This window comes from Canis lupus, chromosome 15, assembly GCF_011100685.1.
Source record: "Canis lupus familiaris isolate Mischka breed German Shepherd chromosome 15, alternate assembly UU_Cfam_GSD_1.0, whole genome shotgun sequence".
In the NCBI taxonomy this organism is placed as follows: domain Eukaryota; kingdom Metazoa; phylum Chordata; class Mammalia; order Carnivora; family Canidae; genus Canis; species Canis lupus.
The window spans coordinates 38,489,969-38,509,815 of NC_049236.1; the positions used below are offsets into that span (position 1 = coordinate 38,489,969).

At 45.9% G+C, this 19,847-nt stretch overlaps 1 protein-coding gene and 1 long non-coding RNA gene across 25 annotated transcripts in view; one reads left to right on the top strand and one right to left on the bottom strand.

Moving 5' to 3' along the window:
- ANKS1B (ankyrin repeat and sterile alpha motif domain containing 1B) overlaps positions 1-19,847 on the bottom strand; it is a 1,057,476-nt gene that overhangs the window by 60,973 nt on the left and 976,656 nt on the right. For 15 of the 23 annotated variants that reach the window (XM_038558744.1, XM_038558739.1, XM_038558738.1 and 12 more), the window contains one exon: positions 17,778-17,957. The exons of 3 other annotated variants lie outside the window; for them this stretch is intronic. In XM_038558744.1, coding sequence (XP_038414672.1) covers positions 17,778-17,957 — 180 coding nt within the window. Of the gene's footprint in view, positions 1-54; positions 735-17,777; positions 17,958-19,847 lie in introns of those variants that run through there. 5 more of the 23 variants (XM_038558747.1, XM_038558746.1, XM_038558745.1 and 2 more) reach the window with 2 other exon arrangements.
- On the top strand, positions 656-19,837 carry LOC111090058. 2 transcript variants are annotated; one of them, XR_005370671.1, is made up of 4 exons: positions 656-882; positions 3,529-3,702; positions 18,700-18,838; positions 19,067-19,837. It is a non-coding gene; the product is annotated as an uncharacterized LOC111090058 (long non-coding RNA). The 2 variants fall into 2 exon arrangements; XR_005370670.1 differs by lacking the exons at positions 18,700-18,838; positions 19,067-19,837 and adding an exon at positions 6,655-7,767 and having other exon boundaries at positions 751-882.

The following is a 19,847-nucleotide window of genomic DNA, read 5'->3' on the forward strand; positions in this document are numbered from 1 at the left end:
GGGGGGGGGCAGGGAAGACCATTTATGCATTAGTTTCATATCAAGGGAGATTACCTATAAATTCACATCTTGGAAGAAAGCAGACTGTTTTACATTTGCCAGAGACGGTGGAAACACCTTCCCTCTTCATATCGTTCATTTCAGAGGGTAAGCATTTGCATGGAGTTCAAGAGAGATGCTGGAAAAAGCCTTTAGTGAAGAGTATTTCTGTCTTCTTGTCCTCGACGACCAAAAGCAAGAGTGCGATAAAACGCCTTTCCCGACTTGGTCGTCGCTGGCAATAGCCCTAGAGGCTCCTTGTCGGCCCGGGGCTCTCCCGGGCAAAGCTGTTCCTGGCAAGGGGGAGGCATCGGGCCGCCGGTCAGCGGCGGGAAGGGGGGACACCGGATCTGTTAAGTGAGCAGACCCTTTGGGGAGCAGCACTGGGGAGCCCCTCACGAGGCCGCTCCGAAACCCGGAGTTTGTACCACGCCGCTGCCAAGCTAGCAAAGGACAGTCATGAAAAGACCGTCAGGTCTGCTTTGCACCAGGTACCAGGTGCCTCCCGCCCCCCGCCGCAGTGACAGCAGGAGCCACTCAACAAACCCAAGACGCTCCTGGCTTGCTCTCTTTATGGGGGTCTTCTCCCGAATTCCATCACTCTGAAGACACGGTGAAACGGAATCACAGGAAAGGGCAGCGGCAGGGCTGACGGTACTCGGGGAGCACCGAGATCATCCCAGATCAGGAGCCGGCCGACCCAGGATGTGCGGGGGGAAAGGAACGGACGCACCACGCGGCTGAGAAGCGATCGCGTCAGCGAGTGGATTGGGGGGAAACGCACCCCGGCTCGCCGGTTTCCCTCCCGCCTCCCTCCCGGAACGATGCCACCTCTCCACCCAGGTGCGGCGGCATCCCGGCCCCCCTGCCCCCCATCCCTCCCGTTGTCACTGGGGTGGCCTGTGGAGGACACACTGTTAGGTAACTGGCGACCCGTCCAGGACGTCAGATCTCTGGGGGGCCGAGCCCAGGAGACCCCGCCGCTCTCCCTCTGCTTCCCTCCCTGCACTTGGTGGTAGCTTCCCCACCGCAGATCTGCTCTCGTCCCACCCTTCAGACCTAGACCCTCCGGCGGAGCCCTCTGCCCATCACACCTGCGGCCTCACCTGCAGTAGCTGCTTCTGATTTAAACACGCTAACTCCGGGCCTTGGGGGGATGACCAGCTTCACGGGTGCAAGCCGGCATGTGGTGGGGATGGGTCACCTTTCAGGGCTCTTAGCCACACTTCTGAGCTAATTCGTTCACGACTTTCACAGAACTGGTTTTTAAAAATATTTATTTTTATTTGGGAGAGAGAGAGCAGGAATAGGGGTGCAGGGAGAGGGAGAGAAAACCCCGGGCAGCCTCCCTGCTGAGCCTGCAGAGGGGCTCTGTCCCCCAACCCTGAGCTGTGACCTGAGCCGAGATCAGGAGCCACCTAACCGACTAAGGCCCCCGGGGCAGCCCCGGTTTTCACAGACTCTAAACGATAGAAGTCAGCCAAGAACCGCTTGTCGTCCGACAGATAACGACTCTGAGTGTCAAAAAGGATAAGTGGGTCACAGCAGGTCAGCCCACCGGGATGGCCAGGAAGGGGGGCCAGCGCGGTACTGACCCTGAAAAGGCAAAGCAGGCAAACGGGCAAGGGGCATCTGCACTTATATGGAACCGGTTCTGCGAGGAACAGTCTCGACTCCACCGGGGTTTAGACCCCCGAGAGCTTTACTGTTTTGCGATCGTTACTCCCAAAGGGGCCAGCCTGGCCTCCCGTCCCCGGTGGGCGCCAGGCCACTTGACATTCTGCACAGGCCTCAGAAATTCCTGGTCACTTGGGGTCACTAAGAATCCACATTTGGTACAGAACCCCAGTATCCAGGCCTGGTTCGAGGCTTAAAAAGCCCCCTGGTGGTTACAAAAGGCCGGATTTGTACCTTGTCCCCCTCTCCTTGGTTCTCCAGCTAGGAGTTGGGGGGTGGGCTGGTGAATCTTGGACGCCCCCCAGCCCTCCCTCCGTCCCGCTCTCTGTTGCGGAGGGGGTCTTCCCCGGGCAAGGATGGGGCCTCTGCTTCTCGGGCTGTGGCTGGATCCACGGGCGCCTGCGTGGCCTCTCAGGGTGACACTAGCACGGCCTTCCGTGTCCTCTTGTAGCAGGTGCCACCACCTGCCGCACACAGGCTCGACTGTGTATCCGGTGGGGCTCCTGGGGGACTAGGGGATGGGCCCCCAGCACACACTTGCTGTGTGAGAAACACCTCTCCGGCTTGACTTCCTCCCACCTCTCCTCAGGCCTCCTAGAGCCCACGCCCACCCATGCCTTGGATGGCACACACGGGGAGGGGGACCACCCGGCCTCCTCCTGCGGCCTGGCCGCGTCCCTCCAGCCCTCTCCTCTCCAGCTCAGGCCGGGCCATCTGCCCATCACAAGTCCGCCTGTGGCAGGGGGTGCCAGTTTCCCTTCTGCTGGGCTCCCTCAGCCCTGGCTGAGCCTTCCTCTCAGAGCTCTTCTCCTCAGGCTTAGATGGCATGGGACACCTCCCCCTTCCCTCCAGCGCTCTCCTCAGTGGCTCCCACAGCTCCCCACCCTTCTCCCACACCAGCCTTCTACTTGCACAGGGACAGGTTCACCCTGGCTGGGGTCACCACCCCTGGCTCAGGCCTCAGCGGGGTAGCTGGCTGCATTAACCACAGCTTTCTCTGGAGAATGTTCGGGACTTAACATCTACAGGAAATTTCCCACTAACACCCTGGTCTACGAATATTACCTTCCAACAACTTCTCTCTCAGAGAGAGTTAAGGAGGGAAGCGAGGGTCTCATGCATCACTCAGTTTATTTTTTTTAATCCATATAAAAATTTTCTCAACGAAGAAAAAAACTACCTCTGATCACATACACGGAGGAGAGTGTGTAGCTTCTGTACATTTTAAAGATGTTCTAATAACTATTTTCATTTGTAAGCTACGTCCTCAATGTAGACAAAATAAAACTTCTGTACGTTCCAACAATTAGTTGACTCAGCGCAAATGGTAAGAAGTCAGATTTTTTAAAAAAGGGTTGGAATTAAAGGCAGCTAATGGTGTTTAAGTTGTGGACATTGTAGAAGAAGTGGAGACGTTTCAGGCATCACTGTAATTCTGTTGGCAGTAAATAACGTATCAGGCTCAAAGAGCAGTTACTTCGGGTGGATTAGCTATAACTGGTGTCTTCGTAAGATAAAATGGCTCTTCTTCTAGACACGTGGTTATTAGACCGAGTGCTGGAATTTTTTTTTAATGCAAAAGAGTTTCCACCACGGAATTTCATTATACTTATGAAGATAATATTTCACGGTACAACTTGCATCAAAGTGCTGAGTTTTGAACAGTTCTGGGAAAGAAATTACTGGTGATAAGATTTCATCTGGGGCCCAAATTCCTAGAACAGCTGTGATTTAAATCTAAGTTTAATTAAGCTTCAGAATGTCTTCATCAATAAAGAATAATAATAGTTCTTGACCTACTTATGTTGTCAGGTTGTTCTGCAGCTCACGTTAAGCTTCATCAGAGGGAACTTTTTCACGGCTAAACTTCTAGGACCTAGAATACAGAAGGCTGTCAAATGTATTTACTGAACCGGTGGACTCACAGAATGTGTTTGGAGCTTCTCTTACAAGAACATGGATTCCCGCTATTCATTATCATTTGAGGTTAGTCCGCTTTGTTGTGCAAGATCTCGGTCAATGACGTCACTGCTGACACATTTCTGGTAAAGGTCCCAGAAATCAGCCTTGTAGACTTCCTGTTAGAACAGGTCTCATTTTTCCTGCTCAAGTCTGACAAAGGGCTACTCACTTTGTTGGAGAGAGAAGGAAAGTCCGTAATTAGCACGCCAATGTGTTAAAGGCCGGCTTGTACAGAACCTGGAGACAATTCTACAAAAGGGATGTCAAACATCCCTCTGCAAATTTCATTTGCTTATTTCCAGGCTGACTTAGTTTACTTGAACTGAATTACCATGCAGTCCAAATCAATGGCGACTGGGGAAGGATATAGTAGTCTTACAACTGAGGTGTAGTCAATAATTGAATATTAATTTCTTTGAGGAAGGGAAGGTGTTATCATGTTATCTTTGGACCTCTATCCTGACGCTGGAAATGTTTTCTTAAGCTACAACATGTGTCTCATTCTTATCCCCAGTGTCATACCCTGGGTCGCCAGGAATCCAGTTCAGAAAATATAACACATCTGCGTTCCAGTCTAATGACAACGTGTAAAGCATATTACCTATCTTCAAGGTTTTCTTACTAAAAGTGGACTCCTCTTCTGCTCAACTGGTAGCAATCCAGTAGTTTGTAATATATATTCTCTCTTCATCCTCATCCATGTCCTCTCTTGTTACTGGAACATTCTCAGATGGTGCTGTAACACCTTCTACTAACAATAGACTCCTTCCCTTGACCCAACATCCTTCTTGAGATCCTACTCAATTTCTATTCATCTTCAAGCAACAAAATGCCCCAGAGGGTGCCTATGTGGCCTCCATGTTCCCTTTTTCTGTACTCACCTGAGCCCATTCTACAGAAACTGCCTTTCTCTATACCCTCCACTCTGCCAAATCAGATTCTTCATTTTCCTTGAGCTCTGGCAGACTTGATCACTCTCTTCCATTTCTTGGCCTCTTTTGCTGGCTTGTATGAGTGGTCATCCTCTGATCCCTGGAGCCATCAGTCCTCAATCCCTTTCCCTTCTCTGGCTACATGAGGTGGTCTCACCCAGTCCTGACTCTCAAATTTGTATCTCCAGTCTGGATCGCTCCCCAGCTCCACACTTGGATACCCAGCTGCCCTCTTGACACCTCTACTTTGATGATTAACAGGCATCTTTACCTGAAATTAGATGCCCAAACCAAGCTCCTGCTTACTTAATCTTCCCCATAGGCCTTCTTGTCTTGGCAAACGGCAACCCCCTTCTTCCAGTGGGAGCCATCCTCTTGCTCACATTTCTCACCCAATCCAGCAGCAGGTCCTGTTGAACCTACTTCTAATTCTTCTCACACTCCTATCACTGCCTGGTCCAAGCCACTACCTTTTCTCACTTGGATTATTCCATTAGCTTGCAAACTGGTTTCATTGCTTTCATCCTTGCCCCCTTCATGCTTATTTTCCATTAAATAGCCACCATGATCTATTTGAGGTGAAAGCTGCGTCAGGCCACTCTGCTCCCCTGAACTCACTCACAGGAGGATCCAGAGTCCTGACGATAGCCTGCAAGCATGTCCATCCTCTGGCACCCATCCCTGTCCTCCTCTCTCTGCCCTCCTCTCCTTCTATTCTTCTTGCTTACTTGGTTCTGGACAGCAAAGCACACTCCTGCTTCGAACCTCTGCATTTACCTCCCCTTCTGCCTGAAATATTCTCCCTCCTGCTCCTGTGTGATGGGCTCCCTCACTTCCTGCAGGTTCTACTCCACCATCATCTTCTCAGAGAAGCCTTCCCTGAGCATCTGGCATATTATAGCCGACTTCAGTCTGTGTTTTCCACACTATAAAAGGATTATTCTTTCAAGCAGAAATTGAACATTTAAAAAAAATTTAGAGCACAAGAATCTGTCTCCCTGGCACCCTGACATCATTCCAGGATAGATCCTGCATCTTTTGAGCTCAAGGCATGGGTTGCAAAGTGACTGTTTATGGAATGCATATTGCTACAGACGCAATCCCTTTCCCACTGTCAGGACCAGTAGTAAACTGGGATTCAGAGGCTGATGGCGGGTCTCGGAATGGAGAGAGCTGACAATAGCTCCATCCACTTACCAATACCAATTAGGCTCTGAAAACCTTCCAGGAGTCCTGCCAACAACACTGTGCAGCTAGTTTAATAAAGAAACGTGTATGAATAGAGCCCTCTGGTCAGATTCTACCAGAGATGAAATTTTCTGCTTTGTTCTAGCCCTGAAAAAAATGTTCTTTTTCTCAGTTTCTCCCCTGTATTTGTCATGATTCCCTTACACTTCAGGATGTTCGGAAATGGACCAGAAAGAATCCGACAAGAAAGAGGAAAGGTTCAGGGTGAAAGCTAAAGGTATAATGAAGTCCATTCCTTTTCTTGGATGACAGCGCTTCTAAAATAAAACAAAAACAAACTTGAAGCGTGAACAAAACAGCTTCAAAGGCAAAAGAAGAAAGAGCACCCTAACAAAGGGAGGCTCGGTCAGCAGCCAGTGGACTCAGCGGCTCCTTGAGCAGAGACTAAAATGAGATCTGTCAAAAGATGGAGGCAAAGAGATTGTGTTCAGGCGTGGATTAATGCCCTGAACACCCCAGTGTCTTTTCTTCCAGCAGTGACAGCCCTGCAGCCTCTTCTTCCAAAGGCTGCCTGGAAATCAGAAGATCAGAAACCTCTGTTTCTCCCGAGTTGCCCAGAGGCCTGGGTCCAGCCTTGGATCACTCCCGTCTTCCTGCCACAGATACAGGGATGGTCCTCCTCTCCCCTCCCGGGAGCTCTGTGACTTGCACAACTGTGTGTGATTCTCCTCTTCAACCACCCTCAAGTGTCTCAACTTCAGGGTTTTGGGTGGTGGTTGCTTTTAATTTTTATTTAGTTATATATTTGCCACTGGCTTTTTTAATAAAAGTTTCAGACTGACTATTTCATTTGCAGGGAATGCTGGCCTCAGGAAAATGCTGTTACCCGTCATTTCTCTGCCTCGCTCAAGGGCAGTGCTATCAAACCTTGAGGATCATGGCCTTCCCCTGTGTTGGAGAGGAAATTCTTGGACAGATCACCTGCTGGAAGTGATAAGTCAGGTCACCGGTGGTTCTGGTTGTTCTGTCTGTGTGATCTGCTATTGAGCATTAATCAATCTAGCAGAAGCAGGAAGAATGAAATGCCACGTTTGGGCCCATCAGAAGTCCACTGGCATGGGACAGATTGCAGTGACCAATTCCTGTGGTCTGTCCCAATTTGCAGGTTTCCCTCTTTCACTCCCTCCTTCCTTGTTAACAGATTCAAATACTGAGAGCACACAAAATAAGCCCTCAGCTACCCAAGTAGGAGGGAACGTACAGGCTATGCGATGTCTGTTGTTCATTTGTAGAGATAATACATGACCTGCGTTCCCTAATAGGACAGCTGTAGCCCTAAATGACGACATACGATTATTTGTGAGATCTCTTCAGAAAAACTGAATCAGAGAGGAAAAAGGGACACTGAAATTGAGATTGTATTGTACAGCTCCCCACTTTCTCCGGACGTTGCAGGGAATTTAAGCCAATTGGTATCACGCTGTTTATTGCAATCTGGGCTGTTTGACTTGTTCTACTTCAAACGTTGGATGCCACCATTACTGATACATTTTCAGAACCATTAAAACACCGAAATATTAATAACTCATTCAGAAATGTGCCAATCAGCTTTTAAAAAAAAATAATATGAATTGCAGCAGAGGAGCTGGATTTTGCAGAGTAATACTGTTCTTTGCCTGTAACATCTTTTTATACATTATGTTCCCTTCTTGAAAACTGAGGCTGTCATTTTCTTTATTTAAATCCATTTATTGACTAGATGCTCAACATTGCTTCCTGCCTCTGGTAAAAAAGAAGTACTGGATGAGGCCGTTCCATTCACCAATGTTGAGGCCCCACTATTTCCCCATATCATCCGTGTAGAAAATATGGAAAAACGAGGTCTGGTTGAATGATTATCTTAAGTGACGCCAACCCAACAGGTCTCTGGTAGGAGATGCAGTTTCTTCCTTAGTCCTGTCTGCTCAGGACTAAACATGTTGGAGAGATTACTTGAAAGGCATGCTTTTTTGAAGTAAGCTTTTTTTTTTTTTTTTTAAGATTATATTTCTTTATGAGAGAGGGAAAGAGAGAGAGAGAGTGCGCACACAAGCAGAAGGAGAAGGAGAAGCAGACTCCCCACTGACCACGTAGCCCCGATGCGGGACTCGATCCCAGGACCGAGAGATCATGACCTGAGCTAAGGCAGACAGACGCTCAACCCACTGAGCCCCCCGGGGCCCCCCAGAAGTAAGCTTTTTAAATCAGCGCATGATGTGGTTGGGGAGGCTCACTGATACACGGAGTGCTGACCAAGCTTAAAAAGACACTGATAGACGAGGATTATTGGGCGAACAACCTGATAGAGCTGTTTTTGCTGGAAAGGGGTGATGTCAGGGTAAAACCCCGCAGTAGGTCACACACCCCAGGCTGAGGGCTGAGGAGGGAGGTGTGGACCGTGGCCACCGGTAAAGGCTGGGAGACTGTCATGAAGAACGCTCAGCAGTAAACAATGTGTTGCTGTTGTTAAGCGCGAGCACCCACAGGCCGAGCGGCCGGGATGCCTGGGGCCCGCGGCCCGCTGGTTGGGGGGGCGGCTGGCGGCGACGGGGAGACTCGAATGCCCTGTAGCCTGAGAGAACCTCCGGCAGAGGGGAGCCGACTTCTCCCCGCCTCCGCAGGGCCTCTACTTCGTACAGTCCACGTGGCCTTGTGTAAGCGGCACACCCTCCTTGCTTTCCTCTCCTCCTCATACGTTGTATCAATTGGTGCTGCCTCCAATAATAATGGTGATGAGCTAATTTACCAGACCTAGTAGGCGGGGGATATACTACTATTCCAGATAATTTTTCTTTTCTTTTTTTAAAAAAGATGTTACTTATTTATTCATGAGAGACACAGAGAGAGGCAGAGACACAGGCAGAGGGAGAAGCAGGCTTCAAGCAGGGAGCCCAATGTGGGACTCGATCCCAGAACCCCAGGGTCACGCCCTGAGCCAAAAGTAGATGCTCAACTGCTGAGCCACCCAGGCTCTCTGTAGATAGTTTTTCTAAGAGATGAGGGAACATCCCAATTTGTCTCTAATCTGGGGTCCTAGAAACCTGTGGCTTTGTGGTGCCTATAACTTTGTATAATCTAGTCTATATATATTTACAGCGTGCTTATTACAGGGAATTTTAAAATGATGGAGGGAGAGTCAGGCCTTGCTACTACACTGCCAACATACACTTCACCATAAGAGAAAAAAAATTTTAAATATAAAATATAATGATAGATTTTGATGTATGTTAACTCATAAAGTATTTGAAAGTATTTAAATAGGGGCATCAGCCATGAATCCTTGCCAAAGAGCTCCAGTGCTAACTGGGTTACACACAGATGGGAACTTCTTATAGTATTCGAACTCTCTTCAAAGAACTATGATTTCCACACTAGTGGAGAGGTATTAGTTTAGGTTTAGAAGCTGGAAGATAGATAGTTTTATAAAACATTGTTAAATATGATGAGCTTTACTTTACAGTGCATTTATGCCCAGTTGTTAGTTGAAAAAGCATAGTGTAGAAGTTTTCTCAAAATAATGGATACTTTCTAATAAAACAGCCCATACATGAAGCTTTAGAGCATGTAAAATACTTGGACAACTACTCCTTTACTTGTGCCTCACAAAAATAATGTGAAGTGGGCATTAATTTCATTTTAGGAAGAAAAACACCAAGATTTCAAATGGCTGAAAGGCTGGTTCAAGGTTATGGAGGTAATAGATACCTGAGATGGGATTTTTTAAAACCCTTGATCTCATGACTTCAGATCCGGTATTTTTAAAAAGCTCATTAAATTAGGCATGAAACACTGAAATCAATACTTGTGTGATACGACAATTTTCTATCAGACATTTTCAGAATGTCAAAGTGGGTTTATTTAGGCACCCACTTTTTGTTGGCACTGCCCGCAGAGAAGCCATTCCCATCTCCGGTCACGGCACTCTGGCCATGTGAGGGGCTCCTTTCTCACCCCTCAGTCTGTGTGGTGCATGTGGTAGAAGCTGAAATCCCCTCTAGGCACATGACCTACGTCTGGCTAATCACATCACATATGTGCGCACACACACCCTCTTTCGTAATTCGCTCTGGACAGATAAGTGATCCAAAAAAACAGGCTGATCTGAACAAGTGGGCCTTAATCCTGGGACTTTTTTGGGGGAACTCTTGGAAGGATAAGCCCTCTTTCTTGTAGTTTCCTGTTGAACAGGAACTGGATTTGAAACTCCCCCATATAGAGAAAGCCTGTTTAGGAGAAGAGCCAGCCCAGAGAGCAGAGCTGAACCATGAGAAGCCAAAGAACAAGACATGATAGCAGCACCCGGATCCATGTCTCCCTGGACTTTGCAGTGGAATGATTCAAACACACGTCCCTTTTTTCACTTTAAGACACCTTGAGTTGGATTTCTGTTACTTGCATGTAGCTACAAGAGTCCCTGCAGGTGTATTACCTCAGTCGTATACAAACGGAATTAGCTGAGAGAAGAAAAATAGCCCTATTTCCTCCAGACATTAAAAGACCCTGTCTGCATTTTTTTTTTTACATTGGAAGAAGAAAAGGAAGGGGTGGGAGAAGATAGAGAGAGAGAGAGAGAGAGAGAGAGAGAGAGAGAGAGAGAGAGAGAGAGAGAGAGAATGAATAAGCAAATTCTCCTACCCTTGAAAATTTATCAAGGTCACATTATGACAGCCAAAACTCTGACTTGCAGACCCAAGAACTGGACTGAATATAATGAGAAACATTCCAAAGATTTAACAAGTGGAAAAATAGTCTGGTGTGCCTTTGTAAGCTGCTCACTGTCAGCAAGCCGAAGGCACCAGGAAATATCATGAGGTCAATTCCACTGAAATAGGGTTTTTATATACTGTCAGGTTTCTTATTTATTCAGTCAAAACTAGGATCTTTTATACTCGTGTGTGTGTGTGTGTGTTTAAATTCATGGTCTGTTTTTAATTGGGAACATTCACTTTGGTTAAGTACCAGGACCTGGAGACAGGGAGGAGACATCAAAACTTCTGCAGTAAAATAAATGAAGGTGTTTAGGTCTGAACTGGCACCTGTCAGAACCAACTCCTGATTGCCTAATTTGCCTTGCTGATGGACTTGACGGAGAATGAAAGAATACAGACTTGTAAGACGAGCATCAAAATCTAAAAAGCGAATCCATCGGAGTGATTCTCCCTCCCACTTCTTCCCATTATTTTTGTTTTTAAACTGATGTACAGGATCGACAGTAACACTCCAATGTTTCCCCCAAAGACGCTAATCACATTGGAATTTCCAACCCCAACGTTGTCATGGGGAGAGCAGTGTATATTTTGAGAAGAGGCAATTATCTGTCCACATTAATAAACAAAGTGCACACACATCGGGTTTAAATTCCAATTATGGAAGCAACCTTTTCCACTTTTGCTTGGTGTGATGCCTTTGGGAATAGGTGGCTGGTGGTCTAGAGTTCTTGACTCGAAACAGGGCACAGATATCATCATCAACATCCCAAGTTATCTCTGAAGCTGGTGTGTCAGCTTGTCAACCTGACAAGCTGTCAAATCAGGAGCTCCTGATGGAAGAGCTTACTGAGTTTATTCTTAACTTTCTTTCTTTCTTTCTTTCTTTCTTTCTTTCTTTCTTTCTTTCTTTCTTTCTTTCTTTCTTTCTTTCTTTCATTTGGGTTAGGTATTATCTGTGCTTGAGTATCAGGAGTTGCTCTCTAGACCTTCATGGAAGAAAATTTTGAAGTCACGGACAGGATGAGCCTTTCCAAGCAGTGGCTAGGTGATAGAAATCTAAACTCAAACTTGCCATTAACTTATGAGCATTTAAAAAAAATCTGGTGCTAACACAGTAATAAGAAAACTTAGTTTGAGGGAAAAATCGCTTTGTTAAATGGTGTTCCTTGAGCATAGTTGTGCTGTTTTCTGAAGGCTGGTTCTGTGAATTCCCATAATACCAGAGCAGTGGGTAGAATTTCTGGAAACAACAGACTTGCTCTTCCAGGTAAAGCGTGAAAGAATAAATGACCATCTTCCTTCTTTCCCAAAGATGGCTAAGCATTTGCCTATGGCCTGAGATACCCATGCCTTTCTAGTGATTTTGTGTACTGTGTATTTCAAGCAAGTTCTAAATTTCACTTAAGGAAAAAATAATACCTCTTTCTCACTTAATGTTTTGCCCTGCCATGTTAAAATAGTAATCACACGCCATTACTATAGATATTCTTTGCTACCTACCTTTTGAAAAAAGTATTTTATTTAAACTCCAGTTAGTTAACGTATTGGTTTCAGGTGTACAATGTAGTGATGCAAAGGAGCGATTAAGGAATGGCCTGAATGTGGCCTGAATTTGTAGAGAACTATTCCATCTGTCTTCTGCTTCTTCTGGCTTTGTGCTCACAGCACACACCCCTTTTCCATCATGATAGATGATTCTTGGCAGCCTTCATATTTATACAACTAAAGTAATAAAGAACAAAATTCCACTTCCATTGTCCATATATATTCTACGCATGGATAATACTGGAACAACAACAAAGATGGTCTTTGTGGAATATTACAACCACCTGAGTGAGACTTACTTTTCTAGTATCTTTGGCGTCACCTGGCCCCATCATGAACCAGGGACCTCTGAAGTAGGGACTGACAGGTGACCGACCAGTCTGAATTGAGAGTCCTAGCATCGATGTATCAACACAGTGATTGACAGTTTAGAATATGCTTACACATAAATGATCTCGTCTGACACACACAAATCCCAGAGGCAGGCTTTAGCCTCATCCATACCCGAAAACAGAAGGTCAGAGAAACCACGTGACTTGTTATAGGTCACAACAGCCACAAAGAAACCAAATCAGAACTCCAACTGAAGAAGCCACTATTTCCAGAAAACATGCACCAGAACTTGTCTGCCCGCCTCGTAGGCTCGTGCCCACATGCAAAGCTTTCACAAACGTGAGTAAAAGGCAGAGTTCTACCTAGACACACGTACAGAGAGGGGTCTCCACTGAAAGGCTTAACAAATAACCACGACAGTTTTGCATTAAAGGGTTTTACGGTGATAACATAAGAGCTGATTCAGTAAGTCTCCACTAAACCACTAGTGATTTTATCCTCACTCTGCTTGCTGAGCCTACGTGAGTGTAATCTATTCTAGCACCTGGGAAGTTTGTATTTGTTGAACTGTCATTAAAATGTTGTGTATCATGTAAAAATATTTATTTATATTATTCAAGACAGCACAGGGTACTGAGAGCCATAGAGGAGCCAGGCCGTGGTCGGGTCGGCAGAGTGTGAGGCCCTGCTTTGCCATATGCCAGCCCTGGGGTGATGCCCTCACCCCCCAGGCTTCCTTGAGTACAGGATGGGCCGATGGGGAGGTGAGATAAGATAAAGCACAGAGGCTCCCAGACACGGATTTGGAAGAGCTTCCACCTGACTTCGTTTCTGTTTCTCTTCTTTTAACGACAACAGAAGAACAAACATTTGTAGAGCTACTAAAATATGTAAAATGAGGTCAAATAAAGAAGTAAGTGATCACTTGTACTTAGCAAGTAATACTGTTTGGATCAAGAAACATTAGGCTTTCAACTGAATCAACTTTCTACTGACCAGGGTGCTATTCACACAAAGCCTTTGCAGTGCCTTACATAATCCCCCAGGCGAGTTCTGATTTGATTTCCTTCTGGCTGTGTGACCTGGACCACTCAAGACTTGTGGTTTCTCAGTCTCCTGGTCTTCAAAATGTGGATAATGTCTATTTCTCAGATTTACGTGCATCAGATAAGGTAATCACCCTGAATACTGATATTTTGATTTAGATGAGAGGCTTCAAAACACCAGGACTTCTCCATTATGGATTTTCCTCATTAATGTCAAGCTAACATTTGTGCAAAGATATGTATTTCTCTTACTACTTGGGAGCCCTTTTTCTTTTGTGAAAATGGGAGCATCATTTCACTTTTCCATATGTGTTTTTTGTAAATGCAGGACTTCTATAAATGGTGATAAGTTTCACATCGGGAAACTCTTTTTCCTTTCTTTATAACTTTGGAAAATGTGGTTCCTAAACTTTATTAGCTCCATTACTCTCCTTTATTATTCATTTTTTAATTTTTATTTTTTTAAATGACTTTATTTATTTATGAGAGAGAGAGAGAGAGGCAGAGACACAGGTGGACAGAGAAGCAGGCTCCATGCAGGGAGCCCGACGTGGGACTCGATCCCAGGACTCCAGGATCACGCCCTGGGTCAAAGGCAGGCGCTGAACCACTAAGCGACCCAGGCGTCCTTATCATTCTTTTTTTTTTAAAGATTTTATTTATTTATTTGACAGAAAGAGAGAATGAGAGAGATGCACAAGTAGGGGGAGTGGCAGGCAGAGGGAGAGGGAGAAGCATGCTCCCCACTGAGTAGGGAGCCTAATGTGGGACATGATCCCAGGACTCTGGGATCATGATCTGAGCCAAAGGCAAACACTCAATCGATGGAGCCACCGAGGCGCCTCTATTATTCATTTTAAGATTATTCTGACTTCCAAATATCACTCAAGAGAATTTCTAAAGATTGTGAGGTGGCCCTAAATACTGGAAATTATTTGTCCCCTTTCTGATCTATTTTCCACATTTTCACTTGCTTTTCCATCTCTACAGAACTCGGACTAAGAAGCTGACCTGCCGTGTGTAATAGGTACATGAGTAGTTGTGCAGGATAGTTTGTACTAAAATAAGGTAACAGATGTGAAAGTACTTTGAAAATTTAAAAGCCCTAAGTTGTTACTATACAAATGTGAGTGCGACAATCATTTAGTAGAGGTATGTCAATGTGGGAACACTTCAGAGCTTCTGGGCTAATGAGTCCAATTTAGAACTGTAGGCTAGAAAAGCAATGTTTTCAGCATGACAGAAACCCATTGTTTAGATGTGATTATATCATTACGTTTGCTGGGTTAAAAAATGCTGTCAGTACTGAACTCAATTCTGTGAATAACATGTTCATTTAAGACAATTTGATGCCAGAACATTGCTTATATCAGAATACGAGTAAGCAATAGCCACAGCATCTAAAATCCTTTGTATTCCCAAATAGGTATTTTTCACATTGGTTGAAGTTGAACGCAAGTAAACATCACTCTGGTGTTACTTTTGAAAATCATTTGCCAATGAACAAATTTAATAGCGGAGGGGACATTAAATTTATCTACATTTAACTTTACACATTGGTTTTCCAAGTTAAGCAAAGCACTTTCAAACATCTATTGAGCAGACCTTAAGAAGGCAACACTGCCATGAATTACAGCTGCCACCAAGATCTCTGGGCCTATGACTAGAATTCCAGATCACTCTGGTGGGGCCTCTGTCACTTGATGGACAGTGGTTTCTGAGAACATGGATCTGGCCTGGTGATTTTCTCTTAATTGCATTTTCCTTTCCTTTACGTAAGAAAGCCTGAAGATGGACTTCTATTGTTTGGTGGGAAACAGACTGGTTAGGCAAGCCTTGCCCATGCTATGTAAGCAAGCCCCTTGGGAGAAAGACCCTGGAAAGGAAACTCAGGGCCCCAGCTCCTGGCTGGAAGGAGGTGTAACTAGCTGCTTGCTTGCTGAAATTTTAATCTCTAATTCAAGCCTTTAGGAAGACTCCATTTTATTGGCTAAGCACATAACCTCGGGGAAGAATGCGGTCTAGAGAGGGTAAGAAGGATTGTTAAAAAAGCAAATGGATTTAAAACATCATTATAACAAACGACCAGAAAAGGAATGATAAGAAAAAGCATCAGTTGAGGGGCTGAGTAGTAGAAAAGCACTTAAATAAAACTGTTCAAACACCAAATCACTGAGTATTTCATATTTTGACAGGTTCGAGCTTTGAAACTATTTTTAAAAGGTCCACATTCATTTCTCCACAATTTTTGGCATTTCTAGACTAGGAAACAGTCCCAAGAGAAACAAATATATATATAAAAAAAAACAACCAACTTCAATTAACACAACTGAAAGAGTCGCGATCCCACAATCCTTTTTTCTTATTGATCAGATTCCTGTAGTGCCAACTCCTATTTTCTCTGCAGCCAAAGTGCTGTATCGAGCGGCAGGATTTCAGAAAGGTCTAATACACTCAGGTTGGTCCGTGTCTGCACCTGGCATTCGATCATTGTGAGCAGGACACATGAGGAAAATAAGCACGTTCACACAGGCCCTCTGTGGCCCCCCATGTCCCATCCACCCCGCTCATCTCATCCTCCTTCTGCTTCTGGATCTTTCTCGTCTGGCCAAATACAAGTTCATGCAGATTTCAAGGTGAGACCATTCCTGAAAGGGACGCCTTCTGACTGGACAGGAAAAACATCTGAGCTTTCAATACTGGCCCTCGCTTAGGAATCTCATGAAAGAAGTTAAGGGAGCAGTCCTGCTAGGTTACCTCTGAGTGTTCACACGCAGGCAGAAGAGTAATTAATTTCCTCTTTGAAAAAACTGTGCTATGTGCAGAAATCTCAGAGATTATATGAGCATCTCAAATAGGTGACTCTGTTTTTGAGGTTGGCATAGCCAATAGTCGCTAATGCTCTTGAATGAAGCATCCTCGTCTACCCAGGGAAGGGAAAGCTTCAGAAAGGACCCAGTGTGCACTAACACACAAAGACCTCAGGGCTCAAAGTTAAAACAAACCACGTCACTGAAATGCTGCCATTAACCAGATATGGGATCCATAAACACTAACAAGCTGCAGGAAATATCTGAACAGCTTGGGGAAAAAGCTTTCAGACTCTTTAAAGGAACACCAGTGAAAACAGAAGTAAGGATTAAAAGCTAATGTTTAAAAAGAGTGAGAGGGAAGATTATTCATTACTTGTATCTCGTGCATTTTCATCTCCCTTCAATAAAAAGGTTGCCTGTAATCCTAGCATCGCCATTCCCTGCACAAAGAACCCAGAGAACAATTCAATATCGAGAGAGCTGGAAGGAGCTGCAATACACCAGACCCTCCTTCTCTCTCTCTCTCTCTCTCTCTTTCTCTCTCTTTCTCTCTCCAGGGCATTTGCCGGCAGGATGGCCATGGTTTCCAGAACATTCTTTTCGCATTTTTTCTTTCACGAGCCGCAGCACAGAATGTTTACCAAAGGCTTTTCGAAACAGAATCTCACCACAAGAAAGATATTTAACAAGCAAAGCAGAGCAATTACAGTCGAATTTTCACCTCAAGATTCTCATCTTAGGTGTGGGAGGCAGAGAGAAGCCTCTTAACACACCAGTCTGAACCCGGGAGGAGGATGCAGAGTCGATTCTGCCGGTCGTCGTCAACAAATCCAAATCTTGACTTCTCAGACAACTGCAGCGCTAGCTGCCCCTCTGACTGTGTTAAGAGCAGCTGTGCTGTTTGGTTACGGCCGCCTCACGTTTCTGAGCAGCCATCTGAGGGCAGGCTAGACCCCGGCCTCTCTACGGAAACCATGGAAAAGGGTTCTTTATTTCAGTTCTCTGGGTCAGGCAGCGTCATGACCTTCAACTCCTGGAGGTGAGACTATGAGACGACGCAACCCTGTACAAAGGCGTTAACTTGGGAGAAAGCTAACGACACCATGAGGCGTCAGTATGTCCCTCCGACTACTGCTCCATCATCTAACCGACTCACGTTTTATCACCCAGACTTTTGTTATTCACTTCCATCGTGATTCGATTCGTACATGGTATGATTCCCCTTGGCGCAAAGGCTTTCCAGGTGCAACAAGATCAGATGATTGCTCCCCTAAGAACGGATAACAAGGGTCTGTGTGTGCATTCCATTCCTGGGGAGGTCTGTTTCGGTCTGGTCCAAGCGAGTGCGGAATGAAAGCCATGGCATACACGGTAACATTCCGGTTGGGTGGACGACAGGCGTCCGCACACCGTTCAGCTAGTGCTCGATATCAGGATGCATTACCTTGCTATGGGGGAAAGGTAAAAACATCACAGAGGCTTTTAACACCTTACCTGGGCCATCTGCCTCTCCAGTTTTGATCGGGGAATATCATCAAAGTAGTTTTCATTTCTTCTCCTCCTTGCATCGCCCTGCATGATAATGTGAGGAACGTCTAGGGAGCCACCAGTGGTGTAAGTGCTTTGGCTAAGTGATGGAGACAACTGAGGAGGAGTGTGATTACCACTGGGATCCTGAATGGAAATACATCATGAAATAAATACCATGTTCTTGTGGCTAACCTTTGCTTTCACAATTGTGAAATACTGACAAGACAAATTGCAGGGGTAAGGAGTCATTTCTGAATCAATTGCCAAGGAATGGGTGATATGCCGCCATTTTATGAATGGCGTGATCTAGGCAATACTTCCCCCCTAAGTATTTCAGGTCAAAAGTTGAAAGGATAATCAATCAGACCCTGTTTTCTTGCACCCAGTGCTACGGAGGAGCTCAGGAGAGAGGCACACACGTGTTGGGCACCCCTGACACTATCGTGGGTGTTTACAAGGGAAGGAAGTACTTGTTCACGTGGACAGAGTGTCCTCACTGTGGTAGATGCATGAACCGAAAGCCCTGAGGGGGCCTAATGGGTCTTGATTCTCCTTCAAAGGGTGGTCTGGCAGTCGGGCAGGGAAGAGGACACAGTATGGAAACACAGCATGTCACACGCAGACTGCAGAGCAATGCATATAATGACAGAGGATGCGTGTCAACGGCAAAGATGACTCAAGCTGAGGGAAAGTGGTCAGAAGACGAGGGGCGGCAGAAGGCTGGGCTCTAGTGTCTGCAAGTCAGAGGAGGGTTGGACTGTGCTGGGTTTCCAGGCCACTTCTCCCCCCATTGTGCTGGGCCTCCTGTGACCGATTAAGACCCTGCATTCTTTCGGGGGGGATCTCTGGCTCTGATCTGTTTGTTGTTCTCCTAAATCTCTTCCAGGGAAGCAGGAGGAGAGGTTCAGGAGGGGAAGGAAAGAGAGCCAAGTAGGTAGGAGGAGTCACTCGTCTAAAGAGGCCTGTTAGGATGTTTACACTGATGGCACCTGTAGCTTTCCCTCCTTTCGTGTAGCGACATGAAGGTGAGACAATAACCCCTTCCTAGCTCTATTCCCCCCCTAACTTACTTGAGACTTCCATGGCTGAGAAGAAAAAAAATACGTCCTATTCCTACTGTCACTGCTCCCAAAGCCCCCAGCTGGTCTCCCAACGTGCCTGTGTGTCCCATTGCCCCGTGTCCCTCCTGACTGCCCCCTCCAGCCACACCTCCTGCATTCCCTAACATTGTTGTGTATCTTCTCCTTTCACAGTGAAGCAGACTCAAGATCTTAACAGCTCCTTGGCTGCCTGGCCCTCTGCTGTGCTGGCAGGAGCTATGCTGTTTGCTGAAGTTCACTGATAACAGGCTTTCCGCCGCATTTCATCGCTGGCAGTTACATCTAGGCGCCATGCTCATGAGCACTGTTTGCTGTCCCTGCCTTGGCTGACACGTGCAGGAAAGGGATCAGAGGCAAGTGCAGGACTAAATAAAGAGAAAGGAGTTGGAACTCTCCAGCTGGTCATGGAGATCCCAGCCTTTTGATGAGTTTTTGAAAAGTTCCAATAGGGCCTCACAAAAACCAGTGACTGTTGGTGGCTCCTTTCCACCGCCATTTTGCCGGCGGTCGACTCTGGCTCTCTTGTTCTCTCTGCTCTTCCCTTCCTGCCTTCCTTCTCCTGCCACTTACTTCACTTTCCTCTCCCCTGAATGGTTTCTCTCTAGTTTCTCTGCCCCCGTAATCCTAAAATATAGCTGAAATCGTTTCCTCAACTTTCAAATTCTCTATTCTGAATTTTTGAAGTGGGGTAAAGCCGACAAACTTCCACTTCCTAGGAAAAGGAGACCCTAGGGTCAACTTTAAATTGATCTTCCCTTAATTGTGGTCCTCAAGTGGTTTCCTTTCTGTGAGTCTGAGGAGTCTCACAGAAAACTCATTTCCTCTCACTTGGTGCAGATGGGAGAGTGTGGGGAGGGAGTAGAGGGAGTGGTTCTTTAAAGGTGGTGGTTTGTCAGAAGTACATCTATATCCCCAAAATAGATATTTAACCCAT